The following is a 21,786-nucleotide window of genomic DNA, read 5'->3' on the forward strand; positions in this document are numbered from 1 at the left end:
TGTCTCCTGATTTTCCCACCAAATGGCGGTCTACGAGTTCAAGAGGTCACCAGACGCTGTGATTTGGGGACCTGTGACGCACAGTTGGAGCAAATCCCCGAAGTTTCGTCTTGTCGTTTTGACTGCAGGCGTCGCTAGAGCGGAAACTCCGCTATCAAAGTCGTCCATCGATCGACGCCATTGCACAGCCCAGTGTCAACGGTCAACACGCGGTCACAAGGAGGAAGAGCTAAGGAAGAGGCAATCTTTTTTCAGGTTAAATGTTTTGAAAGCATATTTTCGACGCTTGAAAATCGAAAAAGCTGGGTTTTTCCATCCCCACCCCCTAAAGTAGCTCCGAGCGTAAATAAACTGTGGTTCTTGTCGTTAAATCGTTTACAGAAGGTTGTTCCAAAGGGACTCGTTTCATCCAGAATAGTGGTGGGCAAAGTACATGTTATTTCTATTAGTGTCACAAGTGTGTGCTCGTTTTATATAAGAGAACGTGAATGCGTTTAGAATGGCATAGGAGAGAACACACAAAACGTGTAAGAAAGACGGTACAGCAGTCCACACCGATAGAGAGGGTCGCCACAACCTGGTAAGCACGCAAAGAAGGTCAGGTAAATCGATAGTTATTCCAGAAGAAAATTCTTGTGGATAAATATTTTATGTAGTATATTTATTGAAGGCTGACTCGTATTATTAAAGAAAAACAATACGTTCCTGGTGGTCTGAAATGTATTTTGATATGTAAATACTGCGTCTGCGTCGACCCTTTGGTGGATTAGAAATGCCAGTATTTAAAACAGCACAAATTTGAATCGAGTTAAAACGGCAGTGCTACTGAATAAAATCGATAAGATGGTTTGTTTCTGGCTTAAAAATGTAATTTAATCATTTTCTCATCCCATCCTTTTCCTTCTTTCTCCTGTCCCCATCTCTTCTTACATAGATAAATCTAATGCAAATAGACTGACAGACAGACAGGCAGATAGATGCGTCTGGCTGTGAAAAGACAAGTAAATGTTGGGGGACGGGTTCACGGACGTATGTGGAATGTTGGAACCTCTAGTTTGTCACCCTGACTTCATTTCTCTTAACCGTCTCTGTTCCTCCCTTCTTGGAATGGCATCTGGACGCTCTGTTGACCAGAAGCAAACATTGTCTGAAGACAGTCCAAGCTTTGACGTTATTCTCCCCACACGAAAGCTCGTGCACATTCACTCTGCTTGCTTTGTTTATATTTCTCAACAGAGACAGTCTAGTCGCTCAAACCTTCAGCTTTGTCCTCTGGGATTGTTCAGAGCGGAGATCATCCCATACTGCTCTGTTTCTCTCTGATCTTAGACCGAGCTTGACGTAAAATATTGTCCTGTAATAATGAGTTACGTGAGAAGCCACTCAGCCAAATGATTTAATTTTTTAAGTCCCTGAGTTTGTTCCTCGTGAGTTCGGGCAGAAATGCTTGTCTTGGCAACGGCGGAAAACAATTTGGATTTTTTGGTTAAGTTATGAGAATCAAACGCATCCTGTCTTAAAAAGTATTTGAATGGGCGACTACATTTAAACTTTTGTTTCAAAAGTTTTTACAAGTTTTAAATATAGCCAGGCTAAATTTATTAAATCTGTGTCGGTTCATTTTCTAAAATACATAAACAAAAGTTCGTTTGCTTACAAACAAGTTACCCTTCCAACCTTTCGAATAGCGATTTTGAGAGTTATTTAAAAACTGATATATTTGTGTTTGTTTTTATATGTATATATACTTGCGTTTTTAAGCCTTCAGTAATGACTGGTTATATCCTAACAAATATCTTTTAACGTTTCGACTGAACAGTTTGGAAAAGAGTCACGAAATAGACGTTTTGTTGATTATTGACTTCTTTATATTTTTCATTACACTGTACCTGTTGGAAGGCGTGGATACTCGCGCACCTTCGCAATTCCTTTTAAAATTCAGCGATTGATTAAGATGCTGTCTTTGAAGTAACTGTTTCTTGATGCCTTAGTCGTTCGTTGAAAAATGTCAGAAGAAAGAAAGGGAAAAAAAAGCATATGCCAATGATTTTGTGTTAACAGCGCAAGACTGTTTGGCTTACATGCAGAATGGGAGCGAACTTGTCAAGGTGCGATCCAACAGCCGCCAATATCATCGCTTCTTTTCCCTCAGCAGCGACGTTTCCGAAATCCGCTGGCAACCCACTTCCAAGAAACCACACAAAGCCAGAAGTGAGTACTGTTTCCGAGATCCTCTGTGTGTGTGCGTGTGCGAGAGAGGTAGATTTTAGTAGTAAAATATAGATGGCCATTTGAAATTTATAGTGATGAAATTTTGATTTTGTCGTTTCGTATTTTCCTGTCTACTTTGGGTTTATAGATATAGAAAGGATGCTTTTGGAAACCTGGTAAAGAAATGGCCGAGAATGAATCCACTTTGTACTAAGCCGTCCATACAAAAAAGGTCTTAGGGAACTGCTTTTTGTAGACTCTAGTACTCTACAACTACTGGTCACTTTTGTCCCACAGCAATGAAGAGAATGTTAAGACCATTAAGCACTGTACTAATTAGGAAATTCTGATGATTTGTGATTACGCTGTTATATTTATAAATGGGGATTTTTCTTTAAAAGCGGCAAGGTCTGGTATTTCTTTTTTCTCTTTTAGATATTCCAGTTCTGATCACATTCGTGTTGCTGTTTGCAAAATATTCTAAATGCCTGTAGCTAGCGACGACTAGACTATTCGAGCTGTTAGAGAAGGCTGCTTAGGGCTTAGCCTTTTTTTCGGTTTGTGCTCAGTCATTGCTGTGAGCTTTTTTCTAAAAGCTAGTACCGTGTTAACTCCACGTTCGATCGGCAGGTGCGGGAAGACACGAAGAGTATCGGCTTGTCTGACAGCCCTGAAATCCCCAACGGCAACGCCATGAAGAAGTTATAAGAATTAACACGCAAACCGCTAACAGTAACCCACACTGACAGTTTCTCTCGTCTGACAGCGAAACATGCGCCAATTCGTCCATTCCCCTCACCCCTTAATAATGTATCGCTTATTAGAACGAGGCGATTTTTCTGTCTGAACGATTAAAATGTTGCTGACGAATGTAACCGACATCAAATAGTTGTATTGTTGTCAACTGATGTTGTCAGCTCTGCTTAACCAATTTATTTGTCGTTTGTAGGCGAGAACCTTATAAATATTGTTGCACATTACAAATCACTTATTAACAATAAGAAACTTTATCACTGTTAGATGAGGTAAAGGAGCGATGGAAGATAGCTCTTTCACAATGATTCGGATTCCCCTGCCTTCTTTTTATTCGTCTTTTAGAGCTATATGTTCGTCTTCTTTTAAGTCTTTCTGAGAACATGCTTAATCATACTGCAGTGCCTCGGTTCGTTTTAGTTTAGCTAGAAATTAATCGATGTAAGTGGTAATGTTCTGCATTATGCAAGAAAGCAGTGTGAGAATTACGAAGGATGAAAGACCATAAAAAAGAATGAAAAGCAGAAAAGACATTAAAAAAACCCCTACAAAATCCCTGAATTTAATGTGACAGCCATGTTTTGCGTTGAGAATTTGGAACTACGCACTCTTGATTTATGCTTTGCTCATTTGTAAATGCCATCTAATTTGTAGCCCGGAGGTCTCGAGCTTTCTTGCATTCGCCATAATTTTGTTCTAGACAAAAATGTTGCTGATGCAAAAATAACAGACTTTGATGTCCCGGTATCGAATGTAATTATATTCAAGACATGTTTGCTGAAACTTACTGTAAAGGGATTTTCAAAATCTCTACAGATCTTTCCCCCTCCTCTCTCGGAGAATTTTTCTTTCTTATATTGTGCTAAAAGCAAACCTAATGTGCAAAAACAAAATAGAACACTATAATACATTCGACTGATACAGACCATCAAGTGCTTTTATGTCGAGGTATTTCAGGACATCATCGTATGGTGCGATCGGCCTTCTGCTACTTCCGCGGTGAAAGAGAACTTAATTTCTCCTCCATTTCTGTTCTAATCAATTTTCCCCGTAAACCTAACCCAGGCCTAACGCTGAGAATGCCATAACATACAATACACATTGCTTGCGCTAACAAGTTATAACAATAGATCTTCGAAACTAGCTCCAGAACGATACCTACACCACTCGTCACTCATCTCCATTGTCCTATCGCGGTACTACATCTTCACTGCAACCGGTTAAACTATTTACCTGTATAGGATCGGCACTACTGTATATAGTCAATGGACGCCATAAAAGAACTTAAAATAACACATACTTGATGGTCTGCCGTCCATTTTTTAACTTTGTTACGGTATGCTTGGGTGCGACTGTAAAAGATTCATGAAGCAGAAGTAGTCAATGGATGCAGCCATGAATAGGCACCAAGAGATCATCGATCGAAAGAGAAGTGGATGTAGAATGATGTAGTTATTATTTCGTGACAGCCTGCAGGGCACTGAGCTTCTCCCTATGGTCCCAAACGGTTCGTTGCACGCACCCACTGTGTCCGCCCGCAGGTGCCAAGGCCTTGTGAAATGGCGCTCTTGCCTTAGCCTGGCAGTTTGGTGTATTTTAAGTTAGGCTTCTACTTCAGTACATAATTGTGCATTTGGCACAGTTGAGGCGTTTTAAGACTAGTTCGTTGTCAGTCTAGCGCTATAAACTCTGACTCAACAGGAACTGTATAGATCGGGTGGCAGAAAGAAGAGGAAGGTCTAATTGCGATGGGTCCAGTATCATTGATTACCTGCTTTTGTCTTCGTTCTACAACCTTCACAGGCAGAGAAAAACTCGTCAATCAGCAATCCTTCTTAACATTTAAAAAATGTATATACTCTTCATGGAAAGGAGCAGTTGTGGAGAGTATGTTTTAAAGAGAAAAAAAAATAAGAAGGATTGTGGATGAGGCACACAGTTTGTTAAGGGTTGCGAGACTCAAAAAGCGTGTGACCTGGCCATTATAAAACCACCAAAGCTATGCATTGCGTGCATGTGCACATTACGATGGCGGGAGCTCAATTCTCCTGTCGATAGCAACCATTTGGAATCTAAGAGGATAACGAGGAGATTTCCAAGTAGATTAATATGCATACGTGCTTAAGAGGAGCAGTGACCGGTCAGAACAAGATCTGCGTCCAAGCCACAGCCACACGCAGATAACCACATGACATCCACCCACCCGTCCCCATCAGGACCCGCACCCTCGTGTTTCACGTGCCAATGCACGCATGACTATGTGCAATCAATTGTATTCTCATCCACCAGGAAGTTGAGGTCAAGGAGATACATAATGGACGTAGGGGAGGCAACTGACACACACATATCTCCCCTTCGAAGACCACGAAATGACAGTAAGAATGACATCAAGTGGAAGTAGACCCCCAGATGGCTTGCGCAAACTAATTCTAGCGTATGGTTATTGGTAAACCTTTAGCAACTGTCGCCGTTATGTAAGAAAAGCATCCGACAGGCCTGAGGCAGCATGTCGTGAGTTGATCGCTCGACGAAACGGTCAGCGAAAAAGGCGCTTTGCTCGTAAAATCCTCATCTGCATGCGCATACCCTCGGTCCGGCGGGAGGGCATTTGCCTTATCTGCAGCTCGCTGATGAGAAAGATTGGTGACGGTGGATAGGGGGACGGGGTTGGGAGAATAGAAAGCTAAATTACGAAGAGCACACAAATGGCTAGATATTGATTGTCGTCTTTCCTTTTTGTGTGTGCCTTAAAAGAGATGATTGACTATTTATAGTTATATGTGCTAGGTTGCACAAATGCGACTAAAATCTTACATTTTACGTTTGTTCCTTGGTGTATCGGTGACTGTCATTTTGCCTCTGGCTGTCTCACCTAGTTGTCCCGGAGAGAGTGCGTAAGTGCAAGATATATATATAGATTCAGGTTCAAGTGCTCTTGAGTGTGCATTCTAATGGAATTCATTTATTCTTCATGGTACCGACCCAAGGTCTATGTCAAATAAAAACAAACATTACACTACAAACTGTGATGCTGGCTTTTGTTGTACTTTGGACAAAAATCTATAATCGTAATCTGGCAGATGCACGAGACAGTCCTGTAGATTCTAACGGCTTACTTACACGACAACTAAGCCAGGAACATGACAAAGAGTTTTTGTCATATTTGTGGAAGAAACCAGAAGCAATGTTCTTTCAGCAGGACACATGGTTGATTGTGCCACTCGATGAATCTGAAGCTACATCATGTACGCCGAGTGCACCATTTGTGTTTGTACCCTCCAACAGCCACAGTGAAATGCTTCCAGAACGGCGCTTGATGAGTACGTGGGTACCTGACTGACAAGGACCACGGACAGCTAACTGAATGACAGCTATGCGCCCGAGCCAGTTGAAAAGGTTTTTACAGCATCAAATGAAGCGTGACACATGCTCCCACTTTTGTCATGTTCGCGCCAGTACATGGCAGAGTTTACCTTTCAACAGTTTGGGTCCTTTGTGCTTGAACAACAATGTCATTTCCAGATGAGAATGGTGCCAAAAAAACGCAAGCTGTGTGTGTATGTGTGTGTGTGTGTTTCTTACATAGGTTCGTTCACGCACGGTGGGTCGTAGCGACTGATTTCAGTATAAGGAGTGGATTACCTTTCCCCTTTCCACACTTTAAATTCGGTCAGTATGTTGCTATCTGATGTGTCATCTGATCACCAGTTTCGTCATTTGTATTGCAGAAGTATCAAAATAACTCTTTTATTGATGTCCCCTATTCATCTTTTTTCGCTTGCATTATGCATTTTTTTTAATCCTCCTGTGGATGAAGGGAAAATCGTTTGTCCTTTCTCTAACATTTTCTCGTTGTCGATGTCTGTGCACGTTGGCGAAAAAGTTGTCCCCCTCTCTCTCTCTTTCACGCCCTTCCTCCCTCCCATCTCTCTCTCTCAACCTTTCAATACTTCCTGGATTCTCAGCCCCGACAATACGTAGCATATTTGCTCCTGAGCAAGATTTCTTTTCCTTTAAGGATTAGGCGACTGCGAAACGGAATAGCCATCTTTTGATGGCGTGACATGGACTAGAAGAATGTTCTAATCTTTATTTCTTTGAACTACCGCTAGTTTTAGTTTTGGTTTTGATGCTGGTTTTGTCTGAAAGAGTCTGTTTAAACGTACACGGAGGTGTAGCTATAAAAAGATCCTTGACCGCGAATGAAATTAATTTTATTGTCTAGCAGGAGGCCAGTTCTCACAGAAAGCGATCACAAACCAGACGGATGATCGTGATATTTTTCACTTTACAGTAGCCCTGCAATGCGGATTGTCGCGTACTGTATATAATAAATGTATTATAAAATATAATAATAATGGCCTAATAGTTGTCTTTCACTTGTTCCATTTAGTGTTTGTTGATTTTGATGATAGGAGAGGAGAACATGGAAATGATTTGGTAGCATAGCGTCTTGCTCACCGTACCGCTGACATCGACGAAAACATGTTGCACGCCGGTTAGCGTTTGTCAGAGACGCTACCGTGGTCAGCAGGCAAGGAAAACAGGGTGGTGAACGAAAACATATTTTGGCTTGAGAAACGGGTTCTGGTGTGCTTTCGGCAGATTATATCGCTGGAGCTTCCAAGGGCTGGCTGGGTGGGACGGATTTCACTGGAGAGACGCCAGCCACCAGGCATGTTCATCTGATCAATGCGAGAGCATGTGCATGTTCAACACAAGCGTTCACTCGCTTGTCGGCGTCTTACGCCCTGTCCTTCCAGTCACATTTGCAGTGTGGGAAGACGGGTTGTTGAATGATGGTGGATTGGTTTAGGAGAGAAAAAACAACCAGGAAGAATGTCTTAATTTTAATTACTAAGAGTAGTTAATTATCGCTACCACAGGCAAGTGTCTATTGGCGTGTGCCTTCGTTCGTCAGCTTGCGTCTGTGAATGTGACAAAGGAATGTGTAATAACTGTGATGGCGGGTTGGGTGGGGGAGGACGGGTCGGGCGGCCGATCGATTGGTGGGGGTAAGAGTGGGGGATTGGAGGGAGAGTGAGAGAAAACATTGATCTGCGTCGCTTGTATTTCCTAACGTTCACATAATTTATTGAGATCACTACGTATCTTGAGGCATATTGGAAAGTTGGGGTTGGGGGTGGGGCTGCATTCCTAGGTTTTGCACGGGCGCCATCCCCTCCCGGCACTTGCCACCAAAAAATATCGCAAAAGAGATGATTAAGTGCCTTTAGTCAGATTGGGTCCGACGAGCGGTAGTAACGTCAGTGTAGCACGTATGTGTCTTGGAACTCTGATTAAGGGTTCCTGCTTATCCATGGTCTTCTGGGAAGACTTCATTTCAGAGAAAGATTTGTATTTGTATTTGTGATTTTTTTATTTTATTTTATTTTTTTTTTTTTGTAGTATTGATGCACCTTAGCTTGTCATGATACAGCTGAAATTGCAAATACAGCCCCTAGGCCTACACACTTAACGCAAAACAATGTGACGCTATTATGTATTTATTTCAATGGATATCTCACTAGAAGTAAACAAATTAATTATAACTGTAACTTTATCGTTTCGAACTCACGGTGACGCACACTTCTTTAGTAAGCTTTTACTGGTGTTAGTGCTACTCAAAATCAGCCTATCGACACAGCTTGAAGGAATGAAAGTAAGATGAGTAAAGGAAGAGGAAGGAAGACAGAATGGGAGATGAAGAGATGAGAGCTTGTTCAAGTTGAAACACTCCAGTAACAACATCCATCACTATTTTCATTTTATTATCTACTCAGACATCATCTCCAGAATTTTTTTAATTATTTTTTCACGAGACATTTCCTCCGGGTTTTCACAGTCCTTCGAGGCATTATCTGCCGCAAGTTTTTTGAGAGACATTACATTCAGAGTGTTTTTGTTGAGTACTTGGGACTGATTTGCAGCAAGTCTCCCGTCGTTATTAGAGACTCTTCTGGCAGCCTTGTTTTTGTCTGCTGGAGCGTTATTTTAAGCTGGCTGAGATGTTTCTGATGCACCCACAAATAGTTAAATGCTGCTAATGAGTGTATTGGGTGTGTTTACGTGTATGCGTGTGCATGAGCGTGGGTCTTTGTTTATTGGGAGTTATTCCTCATTTTGTATGCTATGGAAACTCGCTGTTGAAGCTGTAACACTGGGCATAATAGAGTGATGAAGATGTATACTGTCTTACTACTGAGCAGAATTTTCTAAGAACAGAAATTATCAGCCGCACAAAGCCACGACAGTTCCAATTACTGCATACTACAGAATTGTTTACCTTTCTTGTAGTATTCACATACCTACCCATCTTCCATGCCCAAGAATGCTGTGTGTGTTGCTTATGCACCCGTGCGTTTGTGTATGTGTGTGTGGATGGGGTGTTTTTCTGTTTCTGTCAAAATGAAGCTCTTCTCCACCCCGTATTTTTTCACTTTCCTGTATTTGTTAAGTACTTGAAAAGAAAGTGCACAAATCTGTTCATGGCCTTTATGTGCAATGAATAATACAATGTAGTTGTTTGTCAGCGCATTCTGAAAGATGAGAACATCTGATTTTGCTACGTGCATTGACCACTGTTTCTTGATGTAGGACTCTCTCGTCAGTTGATTCCAAAGTAGCTCCTGCTTGAAATTCGCGTCCTTCCTAAAAGAGTATTCTGAAGGAGCCGTATACAGCTGAAATATTGTTTTTGTCTGTTTTTTGTTGCATTTCTCTGCTCTAGTTCATGGTAGTAACATCACTTTTCATCGTAAGAAAATCATCTTTTTACTTCCCATATTTTTAGAACAGGGACTGAAGCAGTTTGTGAATAAGTGTAATCTTACACGCGTAAATATGTATCATAGTATAGACCCACACACAATTCAATGGTGCATTTTTTATTTAATATTGTATAGTTAATGAAGCAGCCATTTTAAAAGAATATCACCAGCAGCAACAACGGAAACAAAACATCATCAACAGTACCACATTCGATGTATGTATAGAAGTTAAATAACCATATATGTTCTCATTGAATCGTGTTTCCGGCACCTGTCTTCTTTCAACCCCGGAGTTAAGAAGTCAAAGCATGTATGGCAGTGCAAAGGAGGACAAGTCCTTTTGTTGAAGTTTGCTGGAAAAGGGCAAGCTGGCCGTTGGCGTGTCATTTAGTCCATCGGTCGTACGGCGGTCCGGCCTGAACGAAATAATGGAAAGGTCATCAGACGCCAAACAAGCCTGAAGTGTTGGCCGTGGAGACTGAGCGGAAATTCGTGCTTCAGCGGATCAAACGTTGTTGACTCGAGGCAAGCTTGGCGGACACTCTGGCATATATCTGGTCTCTCGTCTTCGCTCCCCCCTCCCCTGTCAGTCTCCACTGGAGCTACGTTTATTGCATTGTTTGCTTGTTGTCTTTCCTGCCTTTCCTCTTGCGGGCGTTTTCGTTAGGTGAGGGGAACGGGATGGACGGAAGCTGGGAGAGGAGGGGAGAGAGTTGCAGTGTGTGCTTTTTAATGATGCCACTTTTGTCACAGGTCGTTGATTCCGCTAGTGTCCATGGCCTAGCTGTGGCTTGCGGAAGAATCTTGCAGACTTTAGTAATCTGTGCAGGATTTTAAGCTGACGCTCAAGTCAGTGATTATGCTGCAGCTGTGTGTCCAGCTGTATTGTAGCTGGTATTAGTAAGGGGAAATTTTGTCTGGTCGTTGAACATTTCGGTACGCAAATGCTCAGATTTCTCGCCTCGGTATCGATTCTGATCTCTTCTTGTTTTTCTCTTCTCGTTCCCTCTGCTGGGTGACCTTTCCTGCGGACATTGTTTGCAGCACTCGGTACTGCCTCACATTGCTATGTATAAGTCTTCTCATCACAGATTTATTGTTTCATCTGTCTGAACTGGCCAACGGACTAGTCAGTTGAGTGGCAGGCCTGTGACAGATGCCACAGCCTGATAACCCAGCTAGAAAATCAAAATCCGTGGTTTTATTACTTTTATGCGGAGGTCCTCTGCCATGAATAGGAAAACAGCACGCACGCTCTCTCTTCACCTTCTCTCTCTCACACACATACACATTCAGACATTCAGTAATGGGTCGTTGGCTACACTAGATATGAATGAATGAGTCTTATAACGCGCAAAATCCGAATCCTTGAGAAACGCTCAATGCGCCGAAAGATAAAGTCAAAGTCTCTCCATCTCTCACACACACACACAGATGGACAGTGCGTATTGTGGATACCAGCAGTAATGTTGATTTGTAACTATGGGCATGATAATGACCATAGGCTTGTTTTGCAGTCGCTGGTATCGTCCGTCAAAGAGATTCGCCAGGGAAAAACAACCGACGCTCTACGGAACAAGGAGATCGCGGGCATGTATCCAGATGAGTGCGCCTTTTCCATCATCTTCGGGGACGACTTTGAAACCCTGGACCTGATCGCCAACACTCCGGACGAAGCCAACATTTGGGTTACAGGGCTAACTTGCCTTGTCAATGCCAGCACAAAGTCAGGTTGGTCTCAAAGCCTAGCTACTTTCGCCTAAGTGTTTATTCTGCTGGTGTACATTCTGCTAAATCTTTATTACTTTTTCCCCTTCAGTGTTCAGTGTGATGTGCTGCTCCAGAAAATTGTTTTATTCTTAAGTCCTTTACCTGTTCTCTAATTTATTCCTCCATCACTTCCATGTTTCTAAGCGCGTATTGTCGTCGCCTCTTTTCACACTATCTCTGATATAGATATGCATGTGCAGACAGAGGAAGACTTCTTTCGTTCAGCAGAAACCTTTCGCCCTACATTTTCTACAGAGGTCATTCTGTCAGTGGAAACCTTGTATGTATTTGTAGACAGTGAATCTTTCTTCCAACTCCCCTGGATACGCTTGGAATAACTGAGTGGTGCTAAATCTGATGGTGGAGTGCCAAGTTTGACTTCACGGTCTTTGATGAGTCTGCACATCAAAGAATTACCCGAGGGCTGTTGAAAATTGGCCGTGGACTTCATCATCTTTGAGAGCAGTTTCGGACTTTGGGGAGTGTTTGTTTGTTTGCTTTATACCTCCACATTCTGACATTAAACAAGAAAATTTTTATTGCCTCGATTATAATTTCTTTGCATGACCTAGACGACATTAGATCCTTTTAGTTTCCATGAGTTGCACAGACTTTTGACCGTGATAATTATTTTCACCATTTAACTGGATTTTTGTTTCTTTTACTTTCTTTCTTCTGTTTTCATAGTTCTTGCGTGTAGAATAATTAATAAACTTATTAAAGTGTCGTGTTTCTTGCAAAAAAAAAAAAGGCTTTTTCCATGTACATTTTTCAGCTTCCCAGTTTAGTCGTCGTCTTCTCGATTACACACGTATTCTCAAGGCAATCTTTCTAAGAAATTTCTATGAAGGAGGTACCTGTTGGCAATCACATCTCTCTCTCTCTTGGTAGGATCCCACTGTAGTTAGACTGTTTTAACATGGGATATCTTCTGCTCTTCTTGTAGTCATATTGTTGTCCCATTTTCGTAAACTCAGAAAACATCGAATGAAAATAAAAATTATGCACATGCTATTTCTATATTTTAAACAATGTGATGCGTTGTAAAGGATCATTTCTTCCATTTTTTTTTCAGAAACAAAAGGAAAGAAAGCGTGACTAGTGTTCACATTTTCCAGCTATACCTTGATAATGTCATTCTTACTCTCTTAGATTTTTACGAACTCTATTAAAATAGTACGCAGCTATTTACGAAATGTCTAAATGTCTAGGAACAAGAGTTCATAGCAGCACAAAGACTATCCGGAAAAAATAGGACTTTGGGTACGAGGAAGGAAAGGAGTAAAACTGGATGTCATAGGCCAAAACATTAAGTTTTAGTTAGTGATGTTCCTCTTCCCTCGCACTTCGTGTATACCGTTGTGAGCATGTTTATTTACGCGCGCGAGCTCACACACTTTTTTTCTAAGTCTGCACATGCTTTTTAACGGGAGTAAAAGCCTCGTCTTCCGCCAGACAGACCCTCCTCCATCCCCTCTCCCAAATTCTGATTCTTTGAACTCGCTATGTCGCCACTTTTGGTCAGGCGTCGCGCCAGGCCACCTTAGACCAAGCGTTTTGTGTAATGGGTTCGGGCGCTGGTATTTTGCATAATAATTCCAGCCCCCTAGGAACCTTCATTAATTAGCACAGCTCTCAGGAAGACTGTGATGTGTGAAACACAATTTAATCTTGTAGACCTGTATCAGTAAGTGGGTGGCGGACTAGGTGCAGATGCACACGTGCCCTAGTCTATGCCCGGCGCCTTTAAGAACTCTAAGATGGAGCACTTGGCGAGAGCAGTAATTACTTTTAGTGCGCAGTAGCGCTGGAGGGCGCTCCTATGGCTGGGATCGGCAGACTTTTCGGTAGAGGGAACCTTCATCGCTTACCTCTGCATTCTTCCAAAGGAAGATGACTATTTTTGCTAAAAGTGTTTCGGGACTCTGTCCTTGGGGAAAGTATTGGCTTTTCCCCTCTTGTCGTTGCTTGTGCATCTGATATTTTTCACCGGTGTGTTAGCAGACGAAATGGTTTGTGTCTTTTGTTTTGAGAGAGGTGAGGACGATCCCAGCAAATCGATAAACAGGAACCAGTGGGGTATCAGGATGTAATGAAATGGCAAGATTGAAAACATTTTGTTTTCTTTGTTTCAATCGATTAAAAAACTTGTTAGTAGTCATTGCTCACTTTTAGGAGAGTATACTTATTTACATTCACCTTGAACATTGAAATTAACTGTAATTCTAGGATTTTTGTCATAGATTTTGCTTTCAGATATTTTACTTCACATTGAATTACCATTTAAATGTTTGTTTGCATCCTTCCTGTGCGGTCTTCAATCAAAGCAAGCGTGCGACCAAAAGCTGACCTCGGCCTTATTTCTAGGTGTTTGGAAGAGTTTGCAGAGCACTTTAATTAAGAGGAAGCACTTTCGCATGCCTATTTTTACCTGTAAGAGCTGTATGTTTAATCATACAAATATAGTTCTCTGTGCGAGATGACTTTTTAAATCTTTTCGTTTTGTTTCAGCAGCTAACGTTATGGACCAGAACGAGCGGGTGCGAGACTCGTATCCTTTTTGACAGTTTGTCTGTCACGTGAGTACCTGGCGTCTGGTGCGTAATGTACATCTACAAAGGCTCTTTGGTGCCGGGAAAATAAATTGCTGCTCTTGGCGTCCTCCGTGGGACTTGTACATACGACGGTGTCGAGAGCAGACTCGTTCTCCGGATTAGCTTAAGAAAGGATTAGGAACTCGTCTTCCATACCAAGCCCAGAAGAACAGTGGTATGATGGGAAATAAGATGGAGAAGATCCAACAGATTAGGCGAAAATCAGGCTTACTTTCCCTTTTCACACACCTCCCACTCACAACCAGCTCCGTCTCTTCCTCCTCCTTTCCCCTTTCCACCAAAAAAAAAGGGGGGGGGAGAAAAATCCGCTTTTTTACGAGTAAGTCTTCGTTCATGTGAAACATTACTGTTCAGGTTTAGTCTTTTTATATGAAGTTCTCATTGGTACTCGTCAAGATAAGGTTCGTATTGGTGGTGATTGTTTGCCTTGAGAAAAAAATCAGATGGCTGTTGGAACAGTTTGAACGAGCGAATCCAGATCAGCATGGATTGCTGCATGAAAGCGAGGTGGTTTCATTGATGCGTAACATCAACCGAACCATCACTACTGCAGTCATCTGCCAAAAACTTAAGGTAATACTATTGTTTTTGTCTGTTTGTCGTTGCTTTTCGCTGCTGTTTTTCATGGTAGTAATATCACTTTTCATTGTAAGAATTACAAAGCGTGAGCAAATTCTGTTGGAATGTGTAGTTTAAATGCGATTTTGTTGAGTAAAAGGTTGTTTAAAAAGCAGTCACCTTCGCAGCAATGCTTTTGATGCGGATCACCCGCACTCATAATCAAACATTCGTTTTCCTGGCAGAACGCTTATAACATTCAGCAAAGACATTTCTCGAGCACCCACAAAGAAGCTTGAAACGTTGGGCTTGGGTGATAAGAAGGGGGCAGTGGGAGTGAAAGGGGGGTGTGAGTGGGGGAATGTAATGGTGTGCGTGCTGCAGCGCCTATGGAGCGTGCCCTACATGGTCGATCCTGCTAGATGAACGTCTCCTCCGTTTGTCCACGTGCCAGCTCTCCAAACGTCAGGGTTGTTTCGCATTCTGATCAATGCTGGGCTTGGTTCCCGAGTGTCAATAAGTCTGACTTTTTCTTGCGGTCTATATGGCTCCGCTTGTGCTGTGGCTGTTGGCTCCTTTTTTTTTTTTTTCGTGCGCTGACTTCCTCGCTTTCTTCCAGAAACTTCTACATTTTCTCTCAGGGTCACGTACAGTGAGCAGGTCGGCTTCACCTTCTTGTCGGTTCGCACCCTCCGCCTTTTCCCATTTCTTAGAGTTCGCAGTTGTAGACTAGCTCGCCTGTTGCTGTTGACTGGCTGTGAAATACCAACAGCAGGTGTTTTTGTTTGTTTGTTTTCTTCTTGTTGTTGTTTTGGGGTTTTTTTTTTTTTTTTTGAAGAATTAAGAACAAAATGAAGGGCATCTCTAGAAGAATGCCACTAAATGCACAAGGCTGTAGAAAAAAAGATGACTGCAAAGTTAAGGTGAATCGTTATATAGAACTGACCACTAGTCCGGCCTGGGGCTATGCTGCTTATACTTTGTGCGGTGCGAAGTGGCTTGTTAGGGAGTGAAGTCTGTGAAGTCACCCCTGTCATTTGACTTGCAGCAAAGTGCCTGCCCTCACAGTCGCGATAAAGGATGGCTTTGGGTGCCACAAATCTGTAGTTTGTGATGAATCTTTTCCTGCCATTTTTACAGACTTCGGTCTCGAAGCCTGCGTTTGAGTGCCCGAAAATACAGTATTGTTTCCTATTGTCTCTGACCATGGCAGTGAAAATTATAGATAGGAAGACGATGGCAGTCATTTAGCTCAGATAAGAACGTTGGAATTCTACCTACTCTATGTATCCGCTCTTACACTCTGCCTCCCTTCCCTTCTCTCTCTTTCTGACACTGAATTCTGTTGAAAGCGAAAACTGTCTTCCTGCATCCATCACATGTATATTACATATCACGTGTGTAGCTTATTTTGTCATTACCTTACAAGACATGTAATCATAACGTAATGCATTCTGGCATCCGTGTAGGAACTTGAAATGAAAAGAGCTGACGGCAAAAGGGGACGATTAAACAGCGAAGAATTCATTTCCCTCTTCAAAGAAATATCGACACGACCAGAAATTTACTTTTTGCTTGTACGGTAGGTACAGAAATCATAGCCTGTGTACGGTGTGTTTATTCTGTGTGTCCATGCATGCGAGCTTGCGTTTGTGGTGAATGGTGGGAAGGACAAGGAGAGAAGAGATGCTGGTCAAATTGGTCTAATTGCAGCTTCACGGGTTGCTTGGTTCCGATGCTAACGGCAAAATTGACCGAGTTTGAATTTTTTTTTCTTTTGTAGCTAATAGTTTAGCCCCATCATAACGTCATTGTAACCCCGTCGCTTGTCATAAACGTGGTGAAATGCTCAGACACAGCGATTAAGCGAAGAGGTGGCACGCCATCAACTAAATTCTAAAGGGGCAGGCCTTCATCATCTTGCCCAGTGTTTTCTTTCCCCTCCAGAAGGCCTTTCCCATTTTCTGACTGAAGAGCTCTGATATCTAATTATCTGTCGTCGTTCCTGCAGAAGTTTGTCCGCAGTCAGCAGCGAGCGTCGGAATCTTTGCGGAAGTGCTGACATAAGAGAGTGTTTGATTGAGTTCTGGCACAAAAAAAAAACCAAACGATGTCATCATTATTTCGGGTTTGGGGTATATGATTTTTTTTTATTGCTTTGTTTTGTTCCAAATCGGAATTTGTTGAGATGAGACATGGAATCCAAAAGTCTTCTCCAGGAAGAAACAAGAAGCCATTTTCAGGTCCTGGGCCTTTCTCTGGAGGGATAAACCTTAGATACAACCTTCTACTTCCCCGCAGCCTCCCACCTGTCCCTTCTTCCTGTGCCCCTCCCTTCTAACAAGATAGACTGGTCGCTTGTGGCGATTTAGGAACTACCAACACCATAAAGCTGGAGTTCGAACCACCGTTTATACTCGTTTACTCTGTCTGTCATCCTATTAAACCACGAAACTAAACTTTGTCAAGATCTGAGGATTTTTTTTCTCTCCCCCCACATCTCTCTCTCTCATATATTCACACACATAAAATGAACTTTACAAAAGATATTTTATTCCTTTATAGATTTTCGCCAGAATGCTGTACTGTACTGTGTTAGATATTAATGAACACTAACATGGGCTGATGGTTTGTTTTGTTTTGTCTTGTCATAGGTACGCAAGCAATACAGACTACTTGTCCACAGACGACTTGTTACTATTCCTGGAAGCAGAACAAGGGGTAGGTCACCTCGTGTGTTGGTGGTTTTCTCCCATTTCCCCCGTCATTTATATTTACCTACACCTTTATGCTCTACTCACGAAGGATTCAGTCTAGAAGCAAATAGAGATAACGCACTAGGAACTTTTTGTCACGGTATGTTGCCTCGCAACTCGGCGCGAGTGGAATGGGGAGGGGGGCAGTATGGCTTTGAACTCACCGGTGAGGTAGACTAGCGCCAGAACAGTACTTGTTTTGAGACAGGGCGGGTGTAATTATAGACAAGAGGGCTTATTGACAGTGCACGGCACATGTGAAATGTATTTAACCGATTGCTGCGGGGATATGTTTACACTCGCCTCTGACGGTGTGCATCGGTGCCAGAAACACTGGCCTTAACATTTGTTTTATGCTGTGTACGTGTGAAGTTTGTAAAGGTAGCATGCTTGCTTGGGCCTGTGTGTGTGTGTGTGAGAGAGAGAGAATTTTCTAGACTTTATTCACTGTAGTTCTGGCTCATTGGTACAAACAAAACCACTCATTAGACCAGACATGGTTATTTTCTACTCTTGATACGCCATTAGGATAATTATTTTCATTCAAAGCGACAAAATTGTGCTATTATCTTTGTGATTACTCATAACAGCACAATTTTACAAATACAGAGAAATCATTACAGCCCTAAATATAAGTGCTTCTCAAAAACTCGATGGTAGCGCTATTTCTGATGCCCTTAACTCACCCAGCCTCTCGTCCAGTCGTCCACCTCAAACATACAAAATTATTCCATAATTTGTGCCACGTTTTTGCTCCTAATTTTATTCTTACACATCCGATGTGTTTTTCTTGTATTCTCAGTGCATCGAAACAGCAGTCAACTCTAACGCCTTTTTTTTTAAAATCACGTTGAATGCTTCAAGTGAGATCTGTTTTTCCGAGGAAAGCATGGAAAATCAGTTTTGAAATGATATTTGGAGAAATATATTTCTGTCGCAAATGAAAATAAACAGGACAAATGAGAAGTCTATTTGCTTCGTCATCTGGCGAGAAAGAGTACTTGGAAGTTATTTTGGTCACAACTAAAAGAACGATTTAGGCTCATTATAGCAAGCGCATCTCTTATACCAGTGTTTGAGTTATGTAATGAAGCTGCTTTATTTCTGACTTGTTTAGTAAAGTATACAGTAAAGTCTTGGAATGGACTACTGCATTCTTGCCCGAAAGCAATCGATTATCTTTTATGAAATTCGTTCGAAAACCATTTTAAGTTTTCTGCATCTTGACTTTCCCATACAAATCCAGATTTAGACGGCATGATTATAATATAGTTACAGTAACCTGTTTTACTTGAAGGTTAAGCAGCATTGTATTTGTCTTCAATCGATCTCTGCCGAGGCGAAAGAGCTTGGGAAGCGGGCACTAATAATTAAGTCTGCATATATAAATCGCTGATGAAAGAGAATGATCTTAGAGCACTTCAAGTTTGGAGAGCTTCGTGGGAATACTGCGAACAGATGATGTTTGTCGAACATTATTTGACTGAAGGATAATACAATCAGGTTTTGATGAAAGGCGGTCACGCCGCCGAACTAACAAAATGGAATGGAACGACAGGCAGGTTAACAGAGTCGACTTAACCAGACTCCGTACGTGCGTTTCCGGCTTGTCACATTGAGTTCCCAACTTCATAAAGCGTGGAAGGTATAGTGATCGTGCTTACTAGTCGGCCTTGTGGTAGTGTTCCGGTTTTCAGTTGCTGTGTCACCCGGAGTTAGGGTTGGATTTCTTGTCCCAGCGCGCCAGTGCAAACGCACGGACATGCACGCACACACTCGAGTGTGCGCAGACAGGCAGAGATAAACGTGCACGCGCCGCGGTAAGACCACGAAATGGCAGGTTGGCGTTAAGATTTCAATACATCTGTCTACACTCTCCTCTCTCTTCCCCCAGCCTACCTACCCCTACACACGCTCCAGTCTCGCCGCCTTCTACCTTCCACCTCAGTGATATGGCCGAGTGGCAGCTTGGCATAAACATCTTTCATCCATTCCCAGCACATACGATCGTGCGCGCGCAGGTTGTGCCTTTTCCACACCCCACCCCCACACCCACCCTTAGCGGTCCGTGAACTCGTATAATCGCGAGATCAGTGTATATACAAAATGCCAGTTGGCATTTGCGTCTGAAATGGCTCTTGACTATAAAAAGTTCTATAAGCCTGAATATGTCACGTCAACGCCTTTTGAATATACATAGCATTTTAGCTGCTGGTGGACTCCGTGCAACGGTTTGTCCCACTTAAATTTGTCTTGCTGTTTTCCTGCCCACATCACTACCCGATTTGTCGTATTACATTTGCTGATGTTGTCCAAGTGTTAAAACCAGCAGACAGATGTGTGGGCACAGCTTTGCTGCCTCCCTGTGACGGCTAAATGTTTGGGTGTGAAAATGACTCATGTGAGCACTGGGTGTAAAGGAGACTTGTAGCGCCAAAACTGAAAGACATTTAATTATTTTCCTTGGAATTCGATGGGGATGGGAGAAAGGAAGTGCAGTGGGTGGGAGGTCACTAGCAGCAGTGGATTTATCAAGCACGAAGTGCACCACCATGGGCTATTTGCATTTTGTGGATATGCTTTGTCGCAGTCTTGGCCACAACATCCACCAGACCAGAATGACCGATGCACTGCCCTGAAATCACCCATGGGCCTAAGCAGTGGCCTTGTTGCCATAGTCAGTCATGCGGAATATGTTTAAGTTATAGACATAATGATAATTAGACTCCCTTGTATTTAGACATAACATTTCATCAGAAACACAATATTTATCAGCCAATAACAAGAGAAGTGGAGTTTTTGTTAATAGCTGGTGTTGATCCTATTCAAAAGAGGTGCTTGGTCTTTGTTCTGTAGCCAATTGATAGAAGAACACACAGCAATGTTTACTTCTGCATTTTGTTGGTCTATTTATAATATGAAAGTAGTAACCTTGTTGCTGTGGATGAGGATGCAGTGGTGAGGCTTCATCTGAGTTTGCCCTGAAATGATGAGCTTAGTCTTGCATCAGCAACCACAAACTAACTTGTAAAGTAGCATCCGGAGTGCTTTTGTTGTAAAACTCCATGTCTGTGTGTTTATGTGTATGTAGTGTGTCGATGGTGAAATGCATATATGAATGTAAAGTTACAGCTTCTTGTATTTATCTAGAAGGAATTTGGGGACAAATGTTCTTTACTATAACATCAGCATTTTATTTTTACCGAGAACTGTGCACAGCTATGCACTTTGTACAAGTAGATATGCACTGGTAAGAACCCTCTTTGTAAAAATGAAATGATGAATCATCCTCTGCAGTATTCTACTAACCTATATCAAGTAGTTGAAGAGCACTAATAGCTATCACAGCATAGATGCTTGGGTCAGAAAGGTCCATCTGCAGATACTGTTTCTTCTCCATGTAACAGATGCAGAGGGTGACCAAGGAAAAGTGCTTGGACATCATCAGCCAGTTTGAGCCCTCTAAAGAGGGTAGAAAACGATGTCAGCTAGGCATTGATGGTATGGTTTGTAAAAAAAATGGTTGCTTTTTTTGTGCATCTTTTTAGAATAGCTACATTTATTTAGGCTGCTGAACATTTTTGCTGGCCTAGAACATTGTAATTCTCGTCATTTCTAAAGATGACAGCCAAAACTTGCATCCACTAAATTTCCATCATTAAGTAGACTGAAAACGTTTTTAGTATTCAGGTAGACATCATTTATTCCTTTTACCTCTTCCTCTCTAGTGGTGGCATCTGTTTACAGGGCTCGCTGCTTGCCGTAATATAGCCTTAGTTGCTGACACGGTGTAAAACACCAATCCCCCCCCCTCCTCTCTAGTGCAGACATACCATGATACATCTGCTAACATATGTCTAAGCAAAACGAAACATGTATGTCAGGAATTTCTCTAAGGATATTGATAATTAACACAAAGGGTACATAACATTGGTATCTAGATTTAAAGAACAGTCTCAAAAATATATTAACACAAAGCAATGGACATATCAAGACAAATAAAGCTTATAACATATATTGGGACTGTCAGACACATCATGATAACAAAGCTGCCTGAAGAATAAGATGTTTTAGCAAAGCTTTGTGAGTTTATAAAACTTTTGTGTGGGGTTCATGTAGCCCATGCCTATTGTTAGCATTCTTCTTAAGTGAGTAAATTCATAATGACATGAAGTTTCTGTGAAAAAATTACTTGAATAATTTCCAGGCTTTACTGCCTACCTTCTGTCAGAGGAATGTGATCTCTTTGACCCTGAACATCTGACAGTGTGCCAGAACATGAACCATCCACTTACCCATTACTTCGTTGCCTCCTCACACAATACGTGAGTTGGATGTAAATGTTATTTCTTG

The 21,786-nt window shown here is 42.0% G+C and overlaps 1 protein-coding gene across 1 annotated transcript in view; it reads left to right on the plus strand.

Moving 5' to 3' along the window:
• LOC112559039 (inactive phospholipase C-like protein 2) overlaps window positions 1-21,786 on the plus strand; it is a 45,954-nt gene that overhangs the window by 15,377 nt on the left and 8,791 nt on the right. Inside the window, 8 exon segments of the mRNA XM_025229889.1 lie at window positions 2,062-2,211; window positions 11,252-11,465; window positions 14,016-14,055; window positions 14,563-14,692; window positions 16,147-16,259; window positions 17,332-17,398; window positions 20,841-20,934; window positions 21,641-21,758. Of these exon segments, the coding sequence (XP_025085674.1) occupies window positions 2,089-2,211; window positions 11,252-11,465; window positions 14,016-14,055; window positions 14,563-14,692; window positions 16,147-16,259; window positions 17,332-17,398; window positions 20,841-20,934; window positions 21,641-21,758 (899 nt within the window). The 5' untranslated portion in view covers window positions 2,062-2,088.

This window comes from Pomacea canaliculata, linkage group LG3, assembly GCF_003073045.1.
Source record: "Pomacea canaliculata isolate SZHN2017 linkage group LG3, ASM307304v1, whole genome shotgun sequence".
Classification (NCBI taxonomy): Eukaryota; Metazoa; Mollusca; class Gastropoda; order Architaenioglossa; family Ampullariidae; genus Pomacea; species Pomacea canaliculata.